Here is a 26,083-nt window from a genome sequence, read left to right as displayed (position 1 = left end):
TGTTATGAAATTGAGATGCGTGAATCTTAAAAATAGACCAAAATATGTTTTGAGTGTATTGTTGTAATATCTGGCAACCTTGTGGGTACCGTCACAACAAGCGCAAATGCTGCTGGGTGACTCGTCATGATGGTGGACTGCATCAATAATCCACTTTCAAAGGACAACGGAGTTTGACATGGAAGTATTTTCATTAACTTACCTATTATTATTATTTGTTGCCAAGTCATGCATTAATCAAACACCATCACATACTGAAGACCAGGAGGCATAAAGGATATTTCCCAGCTTGGAAAACTGTTCTATGGGATAATTTCTGGAAACATGGCAATGTCCCTAACGCAAGCCTGCCGGAGTCTTGCCTTCTCTACATGGCTACTCTCCTTTTGCTTTGTGCATTTGCTGTGTCTGGACTTCACAGTGGCAGAGAAAGAGGAATGGTACACTGCTTTTGTCAACATCACCTATCTAGATCCAGTGACATCTGAAATCAAGACAGAGAAGACAGAGTGTGGGAGATATGGGGAGCACTCTCCTAAAAGGGATGCCAGGGGCTTTGTATTTATGCCTTCTTTTCTGCAGGACAGGCAGGCGTGTGACAGTAATACTAAATTCCCTCTTCCAAATACCAGCAGCCCATGGATAGCACTGATTGCCAAAGGGAACTGCACATACAGAGAGAAAATCAGGCATGCTGCCAGTCTCAATGCTACTGCTGTGGTCATATTCAACGTGGGCTCCAGCAACTCCAATGAGACGATAACGATGCCACATCAGGGTAAGTGGAGACTCACATGATTTGTGCATTTGCAAAGGTCATTCTTAATGAATGCCATGGCAATCACACTGATTTGTTGCATTAGGTCATTATGTTTCTGTAGCAATGCATCAACATGTAACAATGACCTGTTATGTGTCTGCCAACAGTGCCAACCAGGGCTCTTGGCACAATGACACCATTTGGAAATATATATATATATATATCACATGTTTTAATGGATATTCAAAGTACTTTACTTGTGCTTAATAAATAAAAAGAGAAAACATTTATAAAAGTCAAGTTTAACAATCTGCATTACAAAATCTCTATGAATGTTGTCTTGACTTGCATTTATTGACACATCTGGAAATGCTAGAAATGTGCTCCGAGTCCTTGGTGATTATTAGTTTAGTTGTGAAATGATTTAGTCAGTGTTTGCAATCGTTGCAGGTTTCTTCTTGTTGGGTTTGTTTGTTCTCAGTTTTCTATATAGGTAAATCTCATTGTAACATTTCCAGGGCACATTGCACCCCAAAATCAAAGGTAAAATATAGAAAATAAGGCATATTTTTAATAGAATTACGATTTTATTGGTTGACATTTTGACAATCAAGTGAATTTCAGATACAAAAGTCCAGAGTCCAGGAATATTGGGGCCCTGATACTTGCTGAGCTGTGTAAAATTGTGGCTTTTATATGGTAAACATTAGCTGATCTTCGTGTTTTTCCCCAAAAGCACCAGTAGCTGTTTTTCTGTACACGTCCTTTACAATCTGAAAAACATTGTATGTTGGCACCATCAACGGTGAGGCTCTATACTGCCAAAAATCACCCTCTTGAAACAAATAAAGCATACTTAAATACAGCAACAATGTACTAAAATCAAGCCAAAAAAAAAGTCGGATAAGACTTGGGATGAATTCTTGGAAAAAATATCCCCTTTTCTCCCCATTTGGAATTCCCACTACTTATTTGGTCCTCGTGGTGGCGCGGTTACTCACCTCAATCCGGGTGGCGGAGGACGAGTCTCAGTTGCCTCCGCTTCTGAGACCGTCAATCCGCTCATCTTATCATGTGACTCCTTGTGCATGACACCTCGGAGACTCACAGCATGTGGAGGCTCATGCTACTCTCCATGATCCACACACATCTCACCACACGCCCCATTGAGAGAACCACTAATCACCACCACGAGGAGGTTACCCTGTGTGACTCTACCCTCCCTAGCAACCGGCCCAATTTGGTTGCTTAGGAGACCTGACTAGAGTCAATCAGCACACCCTGGATTCAAACTTGTGACTCCAGGGGTGCTAGTCATCGTCAATACTTGCTGAGATACCCAGACCCCAGAAATTTTGGAACTTTAAACTTAACTTTAAACATAGCATATACATGACTTCAAAACCCACAAAACTCGTAAATGTTGCTTCTCAAGTGAATTTGTCTTGGGCATTTAGATATTAGTATTCAAGTGTAGCATTATCTGTTGCTTAAAGAAGTAGAATATAAATAAACTTAAATGAATAAATGAAAATGTCTCATTTTAAGGTGCACTTGTTCTGACACTGACACCTAGTGGCCTGGATGTAACATCATTAAAACACAATAGTTTTCAGTCACCGATGCCTATGTACAAAATCACTATTCAGCCATGATGAGTTTAATCAATGAGTGAAAGTGTCCAATAACAGGACGGTTACTGAGATTAAGCGAGTAGTATTCGGCTGGTCATGTGATTCCAACATGGCCGCCCCCATGAGGGCACCCTCTCCATGGAGAATAAAACGTAATGTGGGTTTTCATGATTTTATACGTATGTTTCAAAATGTATTTTTTATGAGTAAAACTTTTTTTATTAGGAAAAAAACTACTGAGTGGCCCATTAAGGTATTTGTTTATTGGGTTTTAGTCTCAAGAGGCTGAGTGTTTGTTCTCTGATAGTCAGAAATGCTCAGGGTAGTATGCAAACAGAGGCTGTTATCTTTTCAACTGTGATGTTTATTCTTCTATTAGGCTGCCACAAACACTGATATGATGGACAGTGTTATATAAAACACAGCCGTGCTGCTGGATTACCGTGTGTGTGTGGGAGTGACCTGCATGGTGATAAGCCTGCTGGCAGATTCTCTCTGCAAAGAGTTTGGCTTGTGTTAGACCTGCTACTGTTTGCACCGGCCTAGTATGCTAAGTCTAAGTCGCCCTCTTAAATATGACTTTGGCTGGCCTGTTTTGTGTTTTATCTCAGCAGTTTAATAATCTGAACAGCTCAGTCAGTTTCCATGGCAAATAGTCAGTTCTCTGCTTGAGATTGACTTGAAATCTGTTCAGATCGTGAGGCTGACGTTGAGTGAGTCACGGCTAGAGATCAAGAAGTCCAGAGCTTCAGGCGGCTGAACTAGATATTTATATTTTCATCAAGAAAATGTGAGTGGCGCTTGCCCGATGCCAGTGCCGGTTCTACCCCATTTGGCACCCTAGGCAAGACCCTCCAGCACCAAAGCGTTAATTTCTGGTGATTTATAGGAGCATCATTTGAACATTTTCTATAGAAGCCTATATATATATTGAGTAGCATTAATGAATGGACTAAAAAACATCTTGTCACCTTTTCACATTACACAGCACAAGATGAAGGTTATCAAAGTTACCTTTCTTAAAAGCCTGCTATGCTCGTGAGTCTATTGCCGTGTTCACAAAGGCATACTATCCATAATACTCTCACAGTAAGAGTAGTATAGTAGTAAGGCATTTAGTACACAACCTACTTGTCCCTTAGGGGGCGCCACAACATGTCATCGGAACACACAGTGTGCATTTTGTTCGACACAGATTGAACACATACTTACTGGCTTGTTAGATCACCGCCCCCGAAGCGATGCCATCCTAGGTGGTCACCTATGTCTCCTGATGGGTTGACTGGCCCTGCCTGATGCTTGGTTGGTTCCCAGGGTGGTGTCTATGCTAAGGTATTCTGAATGTTTTTAGCATGTTGCTATGTGCTTGCAAGGGTGCTCTGGGTTGTTGCTAGGTGGTTTCTTAATGGTCCAAGTCAACAGAGTCCAGCTCAAGTCTGTATATTCAGATCCCTAGATGTTACACAGGTCCCTACAGGTCCTTATATGACTCTGTCCTAGCCCGTTCTTGGTGCTTGCTCAGTTTTCTGTGTGGTTGCTAGGCAGTTGCTGCAATAGTGTTCTGTGAGGTTGCTATGGTGTTTTGGTTGTTGCTAGTGCATTGCTTGGATGTTCTGAGTGGTTGCTAGGGCATTGCTTGGATGTTCTGAGTGGTTGCTAGGGCATTGCTTGGGTATTCTGAGTGGTTGCTAGGGCATTGCTTGGATGTTCTGAGTGGTTGCTAGGGCATTGCTTGGGTATTCTGAGTGGTTGCTAGTACATTGTTTGGGTATTCTGAGTGGTTGCTAGTGCATTGCTTGGGTATTCTGAGTGGTTGCTAAGGTATTTTGAGTGGTTGTGAGCAGGGCTTGACATTAACCTTTTGGCTTATCAGCCACTGTGGCTAGTAGTGTTCCAAAGTGAATAGCCACTGTTGTGGTTCTGCCCCCTTTGTGACAAACTCACTCTCAAAGAAAGTTTTATTTTGTTTCTCCATAGGTTTCACCTGCTACCAATGACCAATTTTTTTATTAGCATTTTCAATTATTTTTATAATTAAATATATCACATATTGGGACTTTATTTCAATTTTATCTGGCATGATTGGTCACAGACCAAACCCATGGAAAAAAAAAAAAAAACATCTCAAAGCAAATTTGAAAAGTAGAGAACATGAAATGATCAAACTCATTCTTAAATTGATTTTCTTTAATTCTAGTCTCATTGGCAGCTCTCAGTGTACCCATGATCAACCAATGCCTACACTGTATATATAAAACAAGAAATTAAAGAAAAATATCTAATCTTAAAAGAATCTGCTGTTTATCTTTTCTAAATTCGGGGCGCCCCTTTGTTTGAGTGGAGACATCAAGAGAGACGATATTTTTTAGTGCATGGTATTAACCCCTCCTGCTTACTCTCCTTACAGAGTCCCAAAGGTCTCACTCAATCTCTCCATTCAGACATTCCCTAGCAAAAATAATAAACACTACCTGTCTTATTTTTGTTGATTGATCAAGTTTACACTGATAAAGCTGCACTCACATGTAAATTGTTCTCTCAAATACTTTACTCCCAGTAAAGTATTTGGCATCAGGAGAGACATTTGTCAGCTGCTTGTGCAGATTTGGAACATCAGCCGGACAATTTTGTACTATATCATTGATTGCTCGTAAATCATGAACAAGGCGCCATTTAGATTTGTTTGTTTTGATCACAGGCAAAATTGGAGTATTACAGTAACTGTTAGTTTCCATTAATACTCCTTCTTTTACTAGACCATCTATAGCAAGGGTGCCCAATACGACGATCGCGATCCACCAGTCGATCGCAAAGGCAATGCTGGTAGATCGCACAAAATGTAAATGTATTTCGTAAAATTTTAATACATTTACATTTATGCATTTGGCAGACGCTTTTATCCAAAGGGACTTACAGTGCACTTATTACAGGGACAATCCCCCCGGAGCAACCTGGAGTTAAGTGCCTTACTCAAGGACACAATGGTGGTGGCGGCTGCGGGGCTCGAACCAGCAACCTCCTGATTAACAGATATGTGCTTTAGCCCACTACACCACCACCACTCCCACATAATATTATTAATACAAATAAATGTTATGATTTTCCTTACTTTAGTTTCTGTCTGACTTGCACTTGACGAGTACATTTTGACCAAAAATTTTAAATTTTTGTTTAATCAGTTGCCATGACAACTAGGTTCGCGCCTTCCAAGTGCTTCTGAGAACAGAGCGCGAAATTGCGAAGCTAGCCATTTTTGAGGCTAGCTACCAGCGGCTAATGCCCGGATTATACAAAACTGTCTGATTCAATTCAGTGCAAATCATCAGAATAAGCTAAATGCCCTGGCTATTGTTTATATTGTGCTGTAGGTGTTTTGGGTTTAGTGTTAACATTGAATGATATCAACATTGAACATTATAATATTTTTTTTTTATTCCTACATGGAATTCCTACTGTGTTTTTTTTAGTTGGTAGATCTTATTGAGTTGGTCATTTAAAAGTAGATCATCACGCAAAAAAGTGTGGACACCCCTGGTCTATAGTGTCTTTTATGCCTGTTTCAGCCTCAGGCCGTAAAGGATACTGCGATTTCTTTTGGTAGATGTGCATCTGGCTTAAGTCGTATTCTTATTGGACTGGCTGAATTTACCAGTCCTACATCTGTGTCATGCTGAGACCATAACTTATTTGGTACCTGACGCTCCAATTCTTTAAATAGTTCAGCATCAATAGTCTCTTCCAATTTGTGTATTGTTATCATCTGGAGTACCCATCAATGGAGTCCCACACAACATTTTCATGTAATTTTTGTCAGCAGAATGAAAAATCAATGGATTTACTGTTGTTTCCCATTGGCACTTCCATTGGTTTAGTTTTTTTTTTCATCATTGGACACCAATATTTTGCAATACAATTCTTCCCTAAATATAAGGATACACATGGAGCAGAATCTATTACATTAAACCAATTTTTTACAAATTAATTCTCAGTTATACTCAAAGCTGCTCCCTGTTTAACTATTATGATGTATACATTTCTTTAATTCTTTTATGTGGCAGGTTTTTCTCACTTTTTCTGAACTCCACATGTCCCTCCATCTGCATTTCCCCTAGAACCTCTACAGTTCCCTTGAGTATTGGGAACTGACCTTCTGAGGGCACATATGGAGGTGATTTGACAAGGGCCTCTTCTCCTTCTCCACTCATCTCCCTTTCCGCATCCTTCAGTATTTTTCTAGCCTGTCTTTTATTTTTCAGATAATTTTCTCCTTTTGTTTTGAACAATGCTAGCACTTCTCTCTCCCTCTCTCTTTTTGCTTCTCTCTTTTTATTTTTGTTACTCTTATCTTTAGTTTTGTAATTTTTTATCAACGTTTCCATTTCGTCACACAAAGATACATCGAATGTCCCTTCCTTAAATGTTCCTAAAATGTTTTGGTTCTTTTTTGCCATTTGTTTGAGAGTTTATCTATAAGTTCTTTACACAATGGATATTTTTATCCTAATATGTCCACAGCAGTGGCTGCCATAATTATACCTTATGTATTATGACAACACTTATCTTTAATACAACCTTTGTTTAAAATCCAATTACTTAGTTGAATTTAGTTTAATGCAAAACACAGGAGTCAAAGTTTTTTCTCAGATAATGTGATTTCCCAAAACTGCTTTTTCTTCTAATCTTACACCAGGCTTCCTGTGTGGCCTGAATAGAACAGCCCATGACTTAAATCCAAGCCAAAAGTTACATTTTCTCTTCCATGCACATTTTTACAGCCGTGTTGTCTTACAGTTTTTATATTTTCCCTATTGTTCATTTATACTGTATTACTCTTTTGCTTCTAGGTTCAAAATTATTGATGGAAGATTGAAAATAGGTCTTGAAATAGATTTTCTTTGCTATAAATCGCATATATACTCTTTGTTAGAGTTTTTCTCTCTGGATCACATATATTGCAATTTTGTAGAATTGCCAAACAACTAATAACGCCAAGATTTCTGGACCAAGGAAATTCCTTTCCAAAGTTTCACGAGACGGGCTTTCATTCCCAACATCCATTCAACATATAAAAGACAAATATCTTTATTATACAACATTTACTCCATTCATCTTGTCCGTTTTACATTTTTAGGGCTTATATTCACACTTGTCCCCTTATTTATAGGGCTCATATAACATCCACTCTTGAGTTCCTTTTATTGTTAAAGACTCCAATCCCTGTGTTGGGCTTATATCTGTACTCAGTCGTACACTTCCATACACACACACACTTTCAAACACAGACACAAATACACTCACAACCACAGAAATGTCACACTTATTACGCACACAAGGCCTTTATAAACCCCTCGGGATTTATACACACTTTTCATTTCATCAACCTATGTGGAATATATTTTTATTTTATTTTTTTTAACTGTTATCCATCAAGGCCCTCTTAACCGTAGAAAACAGATCATTGCATGCAATTATTTCTTCTGGAATCAAAACCCTCTATTTATGTTATTTTCCTTATTTAAATTTGGAAGAGCTTTTAGAGTGTTCTTACCACCACAGGTAAACTGGCAAGCAACACAAAATTAAATAAGCCAAATGCTTACCTTTTCAGTGGCCACCGTTTATTGTGTTGCTTGGCCAGTCAACCCGCTGCTGTGGTCACTCCTGCCCTGTTCCGTCCCTTCGTGGGAGGTTTTTGTTTTGTGTCTTCAGTCTGTTGTGTTTTTTTTTTTTTATAGTTTTTATTTATCAAGTACAAAAACAGACATAAAGTGCATACATGAACTTAAATGAACAACCCCCCGCCTCCCTCTCCCCTCCCTCCCTCCCTCCCATGATCCACTTAAACATAAAAAAATATATATATATATATATATATATATATATATATATAATGTACTCATACCCACAATTATATACACCTATACCTACACAGTAATAATTAAAATACCAATGTAAGGTGCTAGACATTAACTGTACAAAGTAAATATCAATCAATTGCTGCTCACTCCTCTGTCTCCAAAGCAAGTTATCTGTTGTTATCTGTTATGTTGAAATGTCTTGGGGTGAACAGATCATAGGGGGCTATCTGCTGCTGGCGGCCCGGATCAGAGGGAATAGTACATAAATAACCATACAGTGGGACTCTATAAAGAGACTTCCTGAGCTGGCAGCTTATCTAGATAGTTAAGTAATGGTCTCCACTGAGTATAGAACCTGCCAGATGATCCCATAAGTGAGAATTTGATCTTCTCCAGTTCCAGAAGTCCTGAAATGTCGTGCAGCCAGACTTTGATTAATGGTGGTTGAGGAGACTTCCACAATAACAAAATTCTCTTGCGAGCAATAAGAGAGGCGAAGGCAATTACGTTATTTTGAATGGTTGTGGTACGGAGGCCGTCCGGGGGCTTGCCGAAAATAGAGATATGTGGGGTTGGAGTTCAAGTTATGCCTAATATATCTGAAATAGTTTTAAAGAATAGTCGCCAGAATTCAGACAACTTGGGGCATGCCCAAAACATGTGGGAAAGATTGCATGGAGCCTGCTGCTACTACAATTCTCATCAAATTTGTCTGGATAGAGATTTGATAGTTTGTCCTTACTATAGTGTAACCTGTGGAAGACTTTAAATTGTATTAGTGACAGTCTCGCGCAGCTGGATGACGAGTTAACAACCCCCATGGCTTCCTCCCAGACGTCCTCCGAGAGATTAAATTGGAGTTCTGACTCCCAGTTCATCTTGATCTTATGTAAAATAGATTCACTGGCTGAGGACAATAAATTATAAAAAAAGGAGATGTGGCCCTTTGACAGGGTTCTAGTCTTAAGAGCCAGGTCCATCCCGCTGGCTGTTGATATCTGTGGGAATGACGTGGCTTGTGTTTTCGCAAAGTCCCGCAAATGGAAGTACCGGGAAAAGTCTGATTTTTGTAGATTGAAGGTAGAAATTAATTGGTTGAAGCTCGCAAATATACCATCAATGTACAGGTCTCCCAAACTACGCAGCCCTTTGTTTTCTAAAACTGAGAATCGTGAGTCAGTCTTTGCTGGAATGAACAGGTGATTGTTGCAAATAGGAGTTGCTAGAGGGGGGGTGAGCCATCCGAAGTGGCGTCTTATTTGCGTCCAAATTTTTAGAGTTCCAACAACAACCGGATTAGAGGTAAAGTTTGACGGGGAGAAGGGCAAGGTGCTACATGTTAAAGCTAGCAGCGACGAGGAGCAAGAGGCTGACTCACTCTGGCACCAACTGGATTGAGGGGAAGTAAACCAAGATATTATCTTATGCACGTTGGCTGCCCAGTAGTAGCCCATTAGATTGGGCAGACCCAGTCCCCCAGCCGATCTATCCCTACAAAGCAGTGTACGACTTGCCCTTGGCCGTTTACCAGCCCAGATGAATGATGAAATAATGTAATTTATAGCTGTGAAAAAGGACTTGGGAAGGAAGATGGGCAGACATTGAAAAACATACAAGTATCTTGGTAACACATTCATTTTTATAATTTGTATCCTACCGGCCAAGGACAACGGAAGGTAATTCCATCTTTGTAAATCGGACTTGACCGTCGTTGTTAATGAAGTAAGATTTTGCTCTCGCATTGTTCGCAAGGATCGTGTAACTGTAATGCCAAGGTATTTAAATCCTGTGTTGGCTATTTTAAAGGGTATAGTTGATGGCGATATGGCTACAGCTAATTGGTTGATTGGGAAGTATTCGCTTTTAGAGATATTTAGCGTATATCCCGACAGACGACCGAAAGAATTCAACAAAGTCAGGATACGTGGGATGCTTGTCAAAGGGTCACTTACATAGAGAAGCAGATCATCTGCATATAACGAAACTTGATGTCTTATGCCCCTAAAGTAATGAACGTGAACCTTAAACACATTTTTCATGATGCTTATATAGTGTGAGTAGATATCAAGATAGTCTGAATACCAAAAGTAATTGCTAGGCCATTACTTCCATATTCTGAGTGGATGCCAGGACATTGCAAGGGTGGTTGCATGCTAGGCCATTATTAGTGTGTTCTGAGTAATTGCTAGGCCATTACTAGCATATTCTGAGTGTATGAATGGTTGGATGGATGGACGGATGGATGGACAGATAGATAGGTAGATCTATGTGTCTATGTGATGTAATCAGTTGAGGCAAACTCATGCTTGATAGTGAGTATTAGATCAAATAAGAGTGCTGATGTAATGAGTTATTATGATGTAAGAGTCCATCAGAGACACACAAACAGACCTGCAGCTGTGCTGTCACTTTTAATAATAACTGCAGACTGCACACGGTGAGCTGTCACAGCAGCTCTATTTTTACCTCTGTATCGCAGTATCAGCAGCACAGGCCTGCTACACACCGGTGCTGCCACACAGAATCATGAAGGGACCTTAAAGGCACACACACACTACTGATTGTCACTCACACTCACGTTTATCAAAAGAAATGCTGCTCTATGTATCCATTGGTGATTTAAGAATACCAGACTTAAACATTTGCAAATATCTAGCCAATTACTTACTTTAAAACATTGGGTTTTGAGTGCTCATTTGATATTTGATGCAACATCATCCCTTTAGGTACCAGTGATGTGGTTGCTATCATGATTCCGGAGCCCAAAGGTCGTGAGATTGTGGCCTTGTTGGAGAAGAACATCACCGTGGCGATGCACATCACCATCGGCACACGCAACCTGCAGAAATATGTCAGCCGCACCTCTGTGGTGTTCGTCTCCATCTCCTTCATCATCCTCATGATCATCTCTCTCGCCTGGCTCGTCTTCTACTATATCCAACGGTTCCGCTACGCCAACGCACGAGACCGCAACCAGGTGCAGTGGTGTCACGCTAACAAATATGACATTGCTGAACTTAAATGAGCATTCAGTGTACACAATTTTTACATTTCCATTAATCACGAAGTGTACGGATTGCTAGGTATTTCATGTCAATCACAGAAATTGCAGGAAATGTGAAAAAATATTCTGATTTCATCTAGGACTAATTATCGGTCTATACTAACCTCAAATATCGGCCAAATAATAGGCCTCGCCAATTAGCAGTGCAGTCCAATAGTATGAAAAATCTTAAATCGAAATGTTATGGAGGACCGATATTGGTGGTTCAGTGGTTATCGTTAACTACATTTCCATCCTAGGATTTTTTGTGAAAATGTTTTTATTGCATCAAAATAAATGGAAACGCACATTATCGCTAAAATGTCACAAATGTCGACATGATGTTTTTCCGTTTAACTCAAGCACATAAACTGTATGTCGACACATCAAATGTCACAAAAAAATGGTTTGGAAACAGTTTTTGCTGATAAAATTGGCATTAACGCTAAAATGTAGTGTCACATGACAGAGTTTGCCCCAATCGTTAGCCTGTGTTACCATGACGACAGTATTGAAAGCCAATTTGTTGGACGTGATTATGGATTGATCTTTACGGCATAAAGAGCCGATCTGCAAACGTGACACTTCCAGGAGTGCAACACAAATATCTCGTGCACATTGAACAAATGAATGGCCACTGTTTGTGATTAATGCAGTATTCATCCGTTTATTTATTAAAGCTGCTTTTCCGCACCATTCAAAATAATAGACGGCAGTCACTGAATTAGCCCACAGTACAAACAGCATTTCTGTGCACAGACATGCTATTCTATTAAATTATTGTTTAGTTACATTTTTTAGTATGAAAAAATGCCGGTAAAATTCTCTGTATTAAATAAAAAATATTAATTACCAAATTTTTAGACCTGTAGGCCTATATGCATTTTCTTTACACAAACTTAAATTAGCCGTACCCTGTTCTGTAGATGAAAACAGTACAGAGAATCTGAGTGATTCTCTGAATGTTCTGCACTTTTTTTAAGACTATAAACTATCTGAACTATTTCTCCCCATTTTACCCAAACTTCAGAGGAAACAAATTAGGGACATCTGGGAGGCGAATTAGAGATAAACACACATTTCTGAATGGAAACGTCTTCAGGGCAGATTTCTTTTGTGCTAAACCAAAGCCTATGCTACAAAGCGGGGGTTTTTTTGCATGACGTCATCACGCACACAATTGTTATCAATAAAAGGCCATTTGAATGGAAACGGACAGAAGGCGGCAAATGTTCTTTTCGCATTTTCACTTTGCCGATAACAAAATAACGCGAAAGGTGGGTGGAAACTAGGGTACTGGCGCCTCCCAGCAAGAAGACCTCCGGTTTGAGTCCCGGCTCACCCTGGGCCTTTCTGTGTGGAGTTAGCATGTTCTCCACGTGTTCTCGTGGTTATCCTCCGGGTGCTTCCGTTTCCCCCACAGTCCTAAAACACGCAGGTTACGTGAATTAGAAATTCGAACTTTCCCCGTAGGTGAGAGTGTGAATGTGTGTCAAATCTAACATTAATATGTATTTATACCTCTATCTAATTATTTAAGTATAGCTATATTTATTTATTACTACATTAAATTATTGAAAAGTATTACGTAAAATGTACTTAGACTTTACAATGGAAGTGAATGGGGCCAAACCGTATCTAACAGTATAGCCATAAGATGTAAACATTATATATGCAAACATGATTTTAGTGTGATAAAATCGCTTACTTACCTTTTCTGTGTAAAGTTATAGCCAAATTTACAACCTGCCCTGACGATGTAATGCTGCAAATCCTAAAACAAACGTACAGATGATGATTTAAACAACTTTGCAGCTCAAATAATACACAAGTTTTAACAGAAGAATTAATGAAACTGCTTTTATAAAATCATAAGCTTCACAATTCTGCCTTCAAACCCTCAAGAAAAAAATTTGCCCCATTCACTTCCAAATGAAGTGCCTCGATTTTTGCTTTTATTTATTTAAAAAAATAAATAAAGCGACGAATCGAAATAATTTTTTTGCATAAACTTTATATCACAAATGTCTTTAATTGAGCTTAACTTGTATTGAAACCAGAATATTCCTTTAAGAAGAAAAACGTTTGAGGAGTCTGACCACATTAACGCCTTTAAAATATAATTTTAAAAAAGGCCAGATTTTCACTGAAATTATGTTTATAATATAATTTGTAATTAAAAAAGAAGCATTTCACCAGTGATCTTTAACAGAACCGCAGTGTCTCACTACTTTTGTCAATTGCATGTTTTTTTTAATCTGAAAACTAATGTAGCATGTTTCATGTGTTTTGCAGAGGCGACTGGGGGACGCTGCAAAAAAGGCCATAAGCAAGTTACAAGTACGAACTATCCGGAAGGGTGACAAGGTAAGGCAAGGTTTTGGTTCAGCTCAATATTCAACACTTCGTTCTATATACCTGATGGTTGGATTCATTACAACTATAAAAATATCTCAAATTCACATTAAATTCACAATGTCTTTAAAGGTCTTAAAGTCATCCACGAAGGTCGTAATATTGTTGCTGGAAAGACACTCTAGCATTGAGGAAGTGACTTTTGCACAGGCACGCACCACTTTTTTACCAAAAATATATTGGATCAAATCTGTTTATTAACATAAATCCTGAAATATTTTATATTCATAAATGCCTGCAATATTCAAAATGCATTATTTCAACACGTCTTTTTTGCTTTATAAGCCTTCAATAAAAATACTTAATCCATAAATGCATACCTCAGGTCTTTAGTGACCCGGGACCTTATTTCACCCCTGTACCTCATCCATTTTTGGGAGTTGTGACCTCACCTTGTTAGTATTCCTCAATATGTCTCTTATAAATAGTATAGAACAAAAACAATGGCAAAATTCCTAAATGGTTTAAGGACCAAAAGTAAAATTATTTTTTGCACTTCCATCAATTATATTTTTATGATTATTTAATATCTTTAAATAAGTTTACTATCACGGAATATCTATTTATTTGGTTATTACAAGAGGTATGAGTACTATATTCATACATATAGTGCTGTGGCTCAGGTGGTAGAGCGGGTCGGCCACTAATCGCAGGGTTGGCGGTTCGATTCCCGGCCCACACGACTCCACATGCTGAAGTGTTCTTGGGCAAGACACTGAACCCCAAGTTGCTCCCAATGGCAGTCTAGCACCTTACATGGTAGGCTGTGTGTGTGTGTGTGTGTGTGTGTGTGTGTGTGTGTGTGTGTGTGTGTGTGTGTGTGTGTGTGTGTGTGTGTGTGTGTGTGTGTGTGTGTGTGTGTGTTTATCACTTTGTGGGGACCAAATGTCCCCATAAGGATAGTAAAACCTGAAATTTTTGACCTTGTGGGGACATTTTGTCAGTCCCCATGAGGAAAACAGCTTATAAATCATACTAAATTATGTTTTTTGAAAATGTAAAAATGCAGAAAGTTTTCTGTGAGGGTTAGGTTTAGGGGTAGGGTTAGGTTTAGTGGATAGAATATAAAGTTTGTACAGTATAAAAACCATTATGTCTATGGAAAGTCCCCATAAAACATGGAAACACAACATGTGTGTGTGAGAGTGTGTGTGTGTGTGTGTGTGTGTGTGTGTGTGTGTGTGTGTGTGTGTGTGTGTGTGTGTGTGTGGTAGTGTAGCGGTTAGCGCTGCGCTACGAACCTGGCGACCTGAGTTCGATTCCTGCTCATGGCCAACACCAGTGATGATTATCTGAACCGGTCCCGGGCCTCCCCTAGGAGGACTCAGCCTAAAATGAGTACCTGGTGCGGTGTGTAAAACATCGTCACTGGGGAGACAAAGGCGGTCGGGCGTGGTGCTGGCCACACACCCCCTCGTGTACCATTCCGGCCTTCATAGGTGATCGCTAACAGCACTTGCCCCTACAGTCTGTTAAGGCTAAATGGGGGATCTTTGTCTTTGTGTGAGTGTGTAAAGTGTAAAGTGCTTTGGTAACCGCTAAGGTTAAAAAAGGCTCTATATAAGTGCAGACCATTTACCATTACCATATAAACTATAGCAAGTGTAACACATGAACAGTATGATTTGACTTTTGTCATTTGGTTGTACTACTGAAATTAAGTTGTGCATCTGTTTGCACTCAATAAGTGCCTGAGAAAACTGTTATGTGTATATTATGTGTTATGTGTAGCTCAATATGTTTTTGACAGCCAGGTACGTCTCATGAAATATCAGGGTGGAAGTGAATGAATCCTGTTGTAGATTTGTTGCATTATCTCTTTGATATATGAAAAATAAAACATCAAATAGATTTTATCCTATTAGTTTCTAATAGTCTTGAAAACATTAAGAAAATGTGACACTATCTGGGCATTTTGTAGATCAATTTGTGATAGATATAAGTGCCGGTCTCTAAAGACCCAAATATGTAAGAGTGTATGTTTCAGTTTCCATGCATTTAAGGGTTAATCAGTAAGAGTTTGACCTGAAACCCATCTGTGATTAGTTCTTATTGACCATGTTTACATGGACACCAGAAAGCGGCGTATTGCGAGAAAGCATGTATAAGAAGTGTACTCTTTACTCACGGTTACATGCAGCTTTCTCCACAGCAACATAATTACCCTGTGGCGCTTGTGTAAATAACAAACATGGTATCCGAGGAAGACTTCGCTATTTTATCCTCTGTTGCTTCGCTTTATTTTCAGATATTCCAGAGTTGTTGCCGCGTTTGTTTCCTTAGCTTTCCATCACGATATGCAGTGGAATTGCGCTTCAATAGTGGGGTTTCCCTCTAACTTAAAACACTGAGATTCCCTCAATGTACGAGCACATATATGTGAACGTGAGGGACCGTTTTTTCTTCCCCCTTTTTCACCCAATTCCAAATGCACTCTAGGTCCTCTTTGTTGTGTAGTGACTCGCCTCAATCCAGGTGGCGGAGGACGAATCCCAGCTGCCTCTGTGTCTGAGACCGTCAACCCGCGCATCTTATCACATGGCTTGTTGAGGCTTCACGCCACCCACCACAGCATCCGCGCTCAACTCACCATGCGCCCTACCGAGAACTAACCACATTATAGTGACCACGAGGAGGTTACCCCTTGTGACTCTACCCTCCCTAGCAACCAGGCCAATTTGGTTGCTTAGGAGACCTGGCTGGAGTCGCAAACTCCAGGGGTCTTTAACGCTGAGCTACCCAGGCCCCCCAAAAATGTTTTGTTGACATAGGCTCCATTTTTATTCGGTTCCACGTACAAGCGCACTCTTCAAAAACCAGTTAAAACGCCGCTTATGTGTTTACATGGCCACATACGCCGCTTTAACCGGGAGAATCCTAGGTGTGTTAAACCATTTCTCTTAATCCCTTAAATGGCTTAAGGAAATCAGCGTTCTTGTTTACATGGCGTTTCAGTATTCTCCAAATAACATGTACAAGTTTCAAAATGAAAGTCATCACTGTTTCTTAATCTGTTGATTTGTTTATTTACTTTATACGTGTCCATGGCTTCACGGGGTCCCCCCCAGGCTCGTCGGGGCCCTAGCCGGCCGCTTGTTTCGCCTGTAGGACGGGTCAGCCCTGTGTACAGATGCCCACATATGGTTACTCACAACTCTGCTTATTCCATTTCCTGTTTCTAGGAAACTGAGTCAGACTTTGACAACTGCGCAGTGTGTATCGAAGACTACAAACCTAATGATGTCATCAGGACACTACCTTGTCGGTAAGATTTCAGATTTGCATCACAAGAAATCACAGAATCAAATGATGAATTCTGATTCTTGGATGAAGAAATCCAGTGTTGCTTATCACACTATAACATTGCATATTAATGCATCCAAGTACATCTAAGTTTTTCCTTGAGCTCACGGCTACAGCGCAGCACGACCCTGATTGCTTCCAATGTAGTCACAGAGTTAGACACATCTCTTTCCGTAAAGTGTTTCTCTAACTGCTCTGCTTTCACTGTGCTGTTTTTGTCAGTCATGTGTTCCATAAGAACTGTGTGGACCCTTGGCTTCTGGAGCACAGAACCTGTCCCATGTGTAAAATGAACATCCTCAAGGCCCTGGGCATCCCGGTAAGAGTGGTCTACTTCCTGTAGAACATACTTTACCCTGTGTTGTTAGTGCTCAGTCGTACTTACTTGAATATGACCTTGCATTGTACATTGTATAATTGTCTTCTTAATAATGCTGTAGTTTGTCATCCAAACAGCCCAATAAATACTACTCTGATGACATCCCTCCTGATTATGAGATGTCAATTGGTGGCCCACCTACAAATCCCATGATGGGGGCCAGTCAGGGCACGGTGGGCGAGAACTCTGTGGTCCTTGATCCAGCTGTCAGAGAAATGGGCGTATCGCACATTTACCACGACATAGACTCCTTTCCGCAGGTCCAAGAGAGCCACCACATCGCCAGCAGTGAGTACATAAATGATCATCTGTCTGGAGGGTCAAAATATACTCTGAGCTAGAACGTGAACACATATGCTACAAGCTATGCAAGCTCGATTTAGTGCGTTGTTGCATTTCAAAATGTGTCAGAACACAACGCAAGTGGGTATAAATTATCTCCAGGATATGGCAAAAGCCAACAATGTTTGCAGTGTTGCACGTTCTTATGGTGCGTTTACATACAACGTGAAGAAAATATTCGCCTTGCATTGCTCGCACGAGTTTGACCGCTGGATTATAAATGTGTGTTTAAATTTGCATTCGCGTGACTAACGCGAACCCGCGAGTATTCCCACTTCTCTTCTGGAAAAGGACAGGAGGAGGGGCTTCTACGACTTGGTTCATAGTAAAGTACAACCAATAGCTGGAATCAAGTAGACGCGCATATTTCCAGAGCTTACTTCCTCGCTCACTTTCCTCCAAGCGATGTCTTTTTTCGACGTCCAGTCTCTGTACATGTATGACGTTGTGTCATACAATTCCAGGTGCCCACACACCGTTACACTGCTACTACATCAGTATGTCAGTGACATCTGGACAATCTCAATGCTGATTGGCTTTTGTGAAAAATTTCAACTCGCGCAAATACGCAAATTAAGCGATTTTGTCATTCACTTCATTTGCGCCGCCCGGCACTAATTTGCATCTATTCACATCTTTGCATTGACTTTTGTATGTAATCGCGCCACGCGTAATGCTCGCTTCGCATTGTATGTGAACGCACCATATGAGTAGCTAGAGTAGTATGGAAATTTTGTTTTCACACATCATTGCAAGTGAGAGTACATTTTCACGCGTCTACTGAAAATGTACCCAGCGCAAGTAAATAAACGCGAAAGCGTCCAGACACACAATATCGATTTTGCATGTCATTGGGTTCAATGACATGCAAAATGTACCCTAAGAAGATGTAGATGAACGCAAAAGCTTCTAGCTACGTATGCTCGATATTGCGCATCATTGCATTCCAAAAGGATTCATCGTTCAAGCCTTACGAAAATAGAAATTTCATGCCAATTTTGTCATGCAAATGAGCTTTGCTGCAAACTTGTGGCAAATGGTCGATTGTTGCCAGAGGTTCACCAGTACCGGCGAAGAGCTGAAAACTTCAGACAAATATCTGCGGCGAATCAAAAGCTTGTTTGCATATATAATGAGTGTAATAATGAGTGGCAATTTTGCGGCAAATTTGCCATGAAATGTAAGGGATTTCATAATGCAAAGCAAGTGCCTGTACATTGTTATGTGTCCACAGTACTGTATATGGCCAAAGTGTATTTTATGCATCATTGCATTCCGAAACGGGTCAGAACGCAATTCATAAAGCAATGTAATTGAGTATAGCCTACGTTTTCATGTGTCTGCTAGATATGGCCTAAAATATTCTCAACTAAAGTATGTGATCGCAAATGTTTCTTGCTTCACAAGCTCAATTTTGAGTGCTTTGTTACGAAATGTGTCAAACGCGTTGCTTTATTAGCATTGCCACAAGAGGCGCTATAGCAGACATTAGCGTAAACGGTCTTCTTCTACAGTACCCTTTTTTATTTGACTCTTTCAGGTCTATCATCACGGAGCAACAGTTTGAAGATAATCTTACTAGTTCCAGTTTAATTGTCCAAATGTTTATAGCTAGCTTCCTGAATAATAGCACATCCAGTTTAATGTTACAGACATTTGATGGTAACTCTATCGCCCCCTTGAGTACTGGAGTTTGTTACCGCCACAGTGATGCAAGAACTCAAGCATGATGTCAGATCACTGTGGCATGTTTCACTTCTCTTGGATCTGGGTTGGATTATTTTAGTTATTCCAGTGTGTGCTACTTTTGGCTTTTATATATTGAGGTCAGTTCATTGGTAGCAGCAGCAGCAGCTGTTCCTGTTGAGGAGAATAAATGCACAGTTTGTCCTTGTTCTCCATTTCAGCTCTAGTCCGATCCGCTGCTAGTTCTGTACCTGTATCATCCTGCTCATCTGTTGTCAGCGCGTTACAATGGATTTGCTTCACTTTGCTCTTAAGTCCTGCAAATAAGTTGTTAAAAACACAACAAGATTTTAATGCAAATCTTTTCTGATCTATTTATTTGGAGGCTAGTTTTGATTTCTGACATGTTGCCTTTGTGACATCTTTAATGTTTCCACAGGTGAGCACCAGCCCTCTTTAAGCATCGATTCAGACACCTCCCTTATCATGCCAGTGGAGCTGGTCCTCTCGGATGTTGAACTTCAGTCTGAACCAGAACATGAAGATGTGAAGTACTGAGAGCAGAATCTGCAGACTCATCGTGCCATAAATGGGAAGAACTGCAGTAAAGCACAAAGACTATAAGAAACATAAAGCAATAGCAGCACACCCGTGCAACCTCCTTTATTGACCCCAGGTCTCATCAGCCTTGAAAATGAGTTCCACCTCCACAAAAACTGCATGCTTCTGTTTCTCTGGATGTATCCATGTCTTCTATTCCAGAGCTTGTGTTACCAGACTGGAAAAGCCACATGCTCCTACGAAGATGTTTCCATTCTTTCGTGGAAATGTTGACTGTTTCACCTTCCCTATGGGATCACTGCCAATATACACCCAGATATTCCTAATCAAATACATGTGTATAATGCATAGGTGTATGTGGCCAACTGCATTTGCTTTGAGTGTCAAGAGCAGGTTGTTTTATACTCTAACCAGCATCGGTGGTCTTCCTAGTTCTTCATACAGTCCAGTGTTGTCACGGATATACTGTATCTTGTGAAGTATCACCCGTGTTTGTCATATGCAGAACAGATTCTTGCATCAACAAGATCTTTCCTATGAATTAGACGTCTGTTTCCATGACAACTAGGAGTTAAGTTAGTTACAGTGTGTGGATGTGTTTGAGCCTTTATCACGTCCGATATCACTCGTTCTCGGAGATGTTAAATAAGATGTTTGTGAATCAAAATGCCACAAAAACGACGTGACTTTAGGTGCTTTCCATTCATTTCCTCTTGATGATTTGTCAGCTCTGCTACTGATGTGAACTTGCCAGCTTTTGGATTGAAACATACCCCCAAAACATTTTAGTATGTGGCCATATTTAGTATCAACGTAGTCTGGCATCAGTTTTTCAAAATGTGCCCCTTTAGCTTTTTTTAAAGGAATAGTTTACCCAAAAATGAAAACATTGTCATTATTAACTCACGCTCAGGTTGTTCCAAACCTGTACGAGTTTCTTTCTTCTGCAGAACACAAAATGAGATGTTTTAAACAATATCCAGGCAGTTGATATTGCCTCACTTTAAAGCTTTAAAAAAACTTAAAAGTAGCGATGTCCCGATACTGGTATGGGAATTGGCTCCAATACCACACTCGTGTACGTGTACTCGTGCTCGTAAAATGCTCTGATACCAAAAATCTATACCATCTGATAATTTATATAACATTCAGTGTACAAATCAAAATCTTAGTGTGATTATTAAACCGCAAAGGCTGCGATATAATGCGATAAATATGTAGTTTGCATGTGCTGCACGCTTTAAATGTGATTTGATACAAATAATATAATATTATGTTAAAATTAGTAGTTCTATTTTCGTTTGGTTAAAGCCATTTATTTAGACACCATTGTGACTATAAAATTCAAATAAATTGTTTATATGGAATTCAGAAAAAATCATACCGGGATCTGTATCGGCGAGTACCAAAAAGGAAATATCGGCACTTGTACTCAATCTAAAAGTATCACAAAAGTCGTCCATATAATACATATAAAAATGTATATATTATTTCAGTGACAATATTGATTGTGTGAAGCGTTCACTTGATAACTTGCGTTGTTTTTAGCGCTAAACAAAATTAATTAACGTAAGCCACCGCGCACGAGCTTCACTCATATGTACATGAAAGAGACGTAAAGATTTTGCATGCTTTTTTTAAGCTTCAAAGTGATTCAGTTTCAACTGCATTGTCTGTAAAATGATCTTTTGTGCTCCATAAAGAAAGTCAAACAGTATGGGTTCGAATTAACATGACGGCGAATAAACGGTGACAAAATTGTTAATTATGGGGTTATCTATTCCATTCAAAGTGATTCTATAGATTTTACTGTTTAAATACCAGAGTTACATTGACCATTGGTAAGCCATTTGAGGTTTCAATGGCCGTATAGAAGTTGATTTTCTTTATTTCTATGGCATATAGACTGTCAGATGATGTAGACTTGGGCTTGTTCGCTTTACTCCTCGTCAAGGAACGTTAGTAAAAGTGTTTAGCTACTCTTTAAATCGCCGATGCTACATTTTAGTTGTTGAGAAGGTTAGCAGACGGTCCGAAAGCTTGAATAATAGGCATCTTTTTAAACAAAGAGCGTAACCGATGGCACTTTGCTATTTATTCTGCACCGTAGGAAAGGAAAAGAAGGTGAATTACATATTTTAATATCAAAAGGTTTATTTTTCTAAAAAACAAAGACAAAAACAAAGGACATTGCAGAAATAGCGCTTATTTATATATTTATGATTTCTTATTGTTTTCCTTTATATATCCAATTTTGAACATATTTATCATGTGTATAGCCTGTTCATGCGTATGATTTGAGAGATCTCGCTGTTTACAGTGTGTCTGTATCGCTGCCAAGTTGAAATATTTGTATTATTTCTATCCCAGAGATATTGGGATATGAATTCTCAGTAGCAGTTTAAAATGAGGTTTTGTCTCCAGATGCATTTCTCCTGTTAAAAAGTGCTTGTACCCAGAATGCACTACTCCAGTCAGATGTGAAAATGTAGAAAAGAACAAAACAATGTTATATATATATAATTTTGTTGCACAATAACCCTCCCTACATTATGAGCATAATAACCTCAAAGTCCTTTCACCCATATTTTCAGTGGGTTTCCACGTTGCCAAGCACTTTATTTACATACTTGGGAATCAAGCGAGTAAGTCAGTTGAATGTTTATGCCAGTTTATAAACTTTAAGAGGGCTAGAGAATCAGACATAGCACAGCATGTTTGGTAGGGTCTACACTGCACTTTTAATAACTGGTTTGGGAATTGTCATTTAAAAGGGTTGTATCCAGCAGTGTTTTACAGTATTGCTGTTTTTGTAAATATATTTGGCCATGTAGATATACGGTAGTTATAATACACAATTGACTGTATACGAGTACATGATTGTGAGGGACAATAAACTTATTGCAATATTTCCAAAATGTCTTTTGATTATTCGTCATACTTTTACTAATCATTGTTTCATTGTTTTAATTTCGAATTGCATTTGCCTGAAATACAGTTGAAAAGCACAGACTGTTTAAACGTGTACGTTGAACTTAAATGTGTCTAATGTTTTCAATTGTCATTAAAACCTAAATCAGTTTGCATGGTAACATTTGATTGAAACGTCGATGATTATTTTGCCATCCTGTTTGGTGGTGCAAAAATTATACAAGGCACCTTTTAATGACTAAACTGTTACATAACTGTAATTTGTCGTGCTCTATTGCTCTTCATCGGAGCAGAAAATGGTAGTTGTTTCCAAGCAAGTTCCATATCTGTAATTCAGTCATCCAGTTGACCTCTGGTGTGCGAACAATAACAGTTTTGTTACTCAACACTCACTTATATTTACACTGCTGAACAGTTTCCATTGTGCACTAATTGATGGATGAAAGGTGAAATAATAAAAGAACATATGGCTTGTCTTGTCTTCATGCTACTTTTGACAATGAATTACTTTTGGCAATTAAGCATTTCATTGTAAAAAAGTAGCAAGAAGAATGACAGAAGTCATACGGTATGTTCTTTTATTATTTACATATTAAAATTATGGGGTATAATCACTCTGAACCCCTTAGCACAGCATAACAACACGCTAGAAACCGCTCTGAACCCCTTAGCACAGCATAACAACACGCTAGAAACCGCTCTGAACCCCTTAGCACAGCATAACAACACGCTAGAAACCGCTCTGAACCCCTTAGCACCACATAACAACACGCTAGAAACTGCTCTGAACCCCTTAGCACCACATAACAACACGCTAGAAACTGCTCTGAACCCCTTAGCACAGCATAACACGCTAGAAACCGCTCTGAACTCCTTAGCACCACATAACAACATGCTAGAAACCGCTCTGAACTCCTTAGCACTGCAAAACAACATGTTAGAAACCGCTCTGAACCCCTTAACACTGCAAAACAACATGTTAGAAACCGCTCCGAACCCCTTAGCACAGCATAACACGCTAGAAACCGCTCTGAACTCCTTAGCACCACATAACAACATGCTAGAAACCGCTCTGGACTCCTTAGCACTGCAAAACAACATGTTAGAAACCGCTCTGAACCCCTTAGCACAGCATAACAACACCCTAGAAACCGCTCTGAACCCTTTAGCACCGCATATCAACACGCTAGAAACCGCTCTGGACTCCTTAGCACTGCAAAACAACATGTTAGAAACCGCTCTGAACACCAGTAACCATATATACTAGTCACTACTTTAACAGTGTTCCATGAGAAGGTCACTTTAAATAGGAACTTGCTGAACAAACCATTTTGACTATATTGACCTTCAAAGTTGATTCACTTATACCAACCAAGACAAGCCCACATTGTTTGTGGAGGACATGTCCTGGCAATATTATTACAGTGCACTGGGCCAATTATGATCACATTTGTATCCTCATTACCCATTGAAGAGGAAAGAAGTGGATGCGTACAGTAAACAGGAAACTTTGCCCAGCAAAATTGTTGATTGTTAGCTCATTGACTATTTTGCGAGTACAAAGCATTGAAACAATTAGTAAATCATTTCTGCTCAGGACCTCGCCCACAACATTTCCTCTAATTTAAGCTCTATTCCCTAAAACAACTGTGTTATTCCTTTATTCATTTGTGCTCTGCATGTCTCTCTGGCTTACACATCCTGAAATCTGATACATGTTTTGCCTTAATACAGAGAATATTTCCCCACACTCACTGATCTCATAACTTGGAACAACTGTACACCTACTTATTCATGCGATTATCTAATCAGCCAATCGTGTGGCAGCAGTGCAATATGTGTGGTGGTTGTCTATACAGGACTCATTGTTTTGTAGCACACTCTAGTGACCATTGTTCAGAAAGACCTTTGTGGTAAATATTGCCTTAATGAGGTAAGATATAATTCAGATGTAATTCAGAATAATTTTGTTCAACTATCTATTCCAGAAGATATCAAAATGAAGCTGCATCTTAGGGTCAGCCACTTAAGTTGTAGGAATTGTTAACCCATTCTTCAACCGACCCTCTGTTTTGTTGTTGTTTTTTTATCATTGGTATACTGCTCACCCTGCTCTTCTTACTTCATAAGCTTCATTCCTAAGTGATAGGATGACTGCTACTTCAAGTAAAGTTACATACTGATGATATCAAGTTACTTTGAAGTGGATCATATTTGAATAAGGACATAATGATACACTGCCCTCTAGTGGAGGCCATGCATAACTATTTGCTAGATTGCCTTGACTGTGTGTTATTTCTGTGACACTAAATAGAAATGAACTATAAAAAATGTCTTGGTTGAATATTGACAAGTTTAAAGCACATGGGGATTTAGTTTATTGATCGTTTAAAGCTCTAAATGAACTTAATTGTGAGTGTATCTGGGCCTTTAAGCAGTTGTTAAGGTGTTTTGGGTGGTTGCTCTCGCTCTGCCGAACAGTAATGTGTTCTGTGTGGTTGCTAAGGTTTTCTGAGTTGTTGTTTAGCAGTTGCTAGGTTATTATTAGGGTGTTCTGGGGTGGTTACTGTTACAATACATGTATGCTGTACTTGGAGAAGGTGTTGCTAAGTTTTTGGTAGTGACCATGTTGCTATGGGATTTCCAAAGTGTTCTAAGTGTTTGCAATTGCTAAGGTGTTCGATGTAGTTGCTTAGCGGTTGTTAAAGTGTTCTGGGTGGTTGCTAGGCAGCTGCTGAGGTATTTATAAGTGGTTTCCAGGTTATTGCTTAGGTGTTATGAGTGGTTGTGGGGCGTTGATAAGAGGTTGTTGAGGTGTTCTTGGTGGTTACTGTTACAATACATGTATGTTGTACTTGGATGTAGATGGAGAAAGTGTTGCTAAGTTTTTGGTAGGGCATTGTGAGCCTGTTGCTATGTGATTTCTAAGGTATTCAAAGTGTTTGCAATTGCTAAGGTGTTCGATGTAGTTGCTAAGCAGTTGTTAAAGTGTTCTGGGTGGTTGCTAGGGAGTTGCTTAGGTGTTCTAAATGGTTTCCAGGTTATTGCTAACAGGGTTGGGAGGGTTACTTTTTAAATGTATTCCACTACAGATTACAGATGACATGCTGTAAAATGTAATTTGTAGCGTATTCCATTAGATTGCTCAAATTCAGTAACGTAATCTAAATA

At 39.5% G+C, this 26,083-nt stretch overlaps 1 protein-coding gene across 1 annotated transcript; it reads left to right on the top strand.

Moving 5' to 3' along the window:
- Positions 1-118: 118 nt before the first annotated feature.
- rnf150a (ring finger protein 150a) lies at positions 119-22,890 on the top strand. Its single transcript, XM_052126929.1, has 7 exons — positions 119-778; positions 10,979-11,229; positions 13,591-13,662; positions 16,893-16,975; positions 17,236-17,332; positions 17,470-17,680; positions 19,860-22,890. The coding sequence occupies exons 1-7, from the start codon at positions 325-327 to the stop codon at positions 19,976-19,978; spliced, it is 1,287 nt and encodes a 428-aa protein (XP_051982889.1). The 5' UTR covers positions 119-324; the 3' UTR covers positions 19,979-22,890.
- The last annotated feature ends 3,193 nt before the right edge of the window (positions 22,891-26,083 follow it).

This window comes from Xyrauchen texanus, chromosome 5 (genome assembly GCF_025860055.1).
Source record: "Xyrauchen texanus isolate HMW12.3.18 chromosome 5, RBS_HiC_50CHRs, whole genome shotgun sequence".
NCBI classification, from domain to species: domain Eukaryota; kingdom Metazoa; phylum Chordata; class Actinopteri; order Cypriniformes; family Catostomidae; genus Xyrauchen; species Xyrauchen texanus.
This window is presented reverse-complemented; position numbering and strand designations above follow the sequence as displayed.

What these genes read in the sequence shown, in the direction of transcription:
- rnf150a (XM_052126929.1), top strand. Translation starts at nt 325, where the DNA reads ATGGCAATGTCCCTAACGCAAGCCTGCCGGAGTCTTGCCTTCTCTACA. An exon ending in CTATCCGGAAGGGTGACAAG is followed by an intron (nt 13,663 to 16,892) that starts GTAAGGCAAGGT and finishes TCCTGTTTCTAG; the next exon opens with GAAACTGAGTCAGACTTTGA. An exon ending in GAGCCACCACATCGCCAGCA is followed by an intron (nt 17,681 to 19,859) that starts GTGAGTACATAA and finishes ATGTTTCCACAG; the next exon opens with GTGAGCACCAGCCCTCTTTA.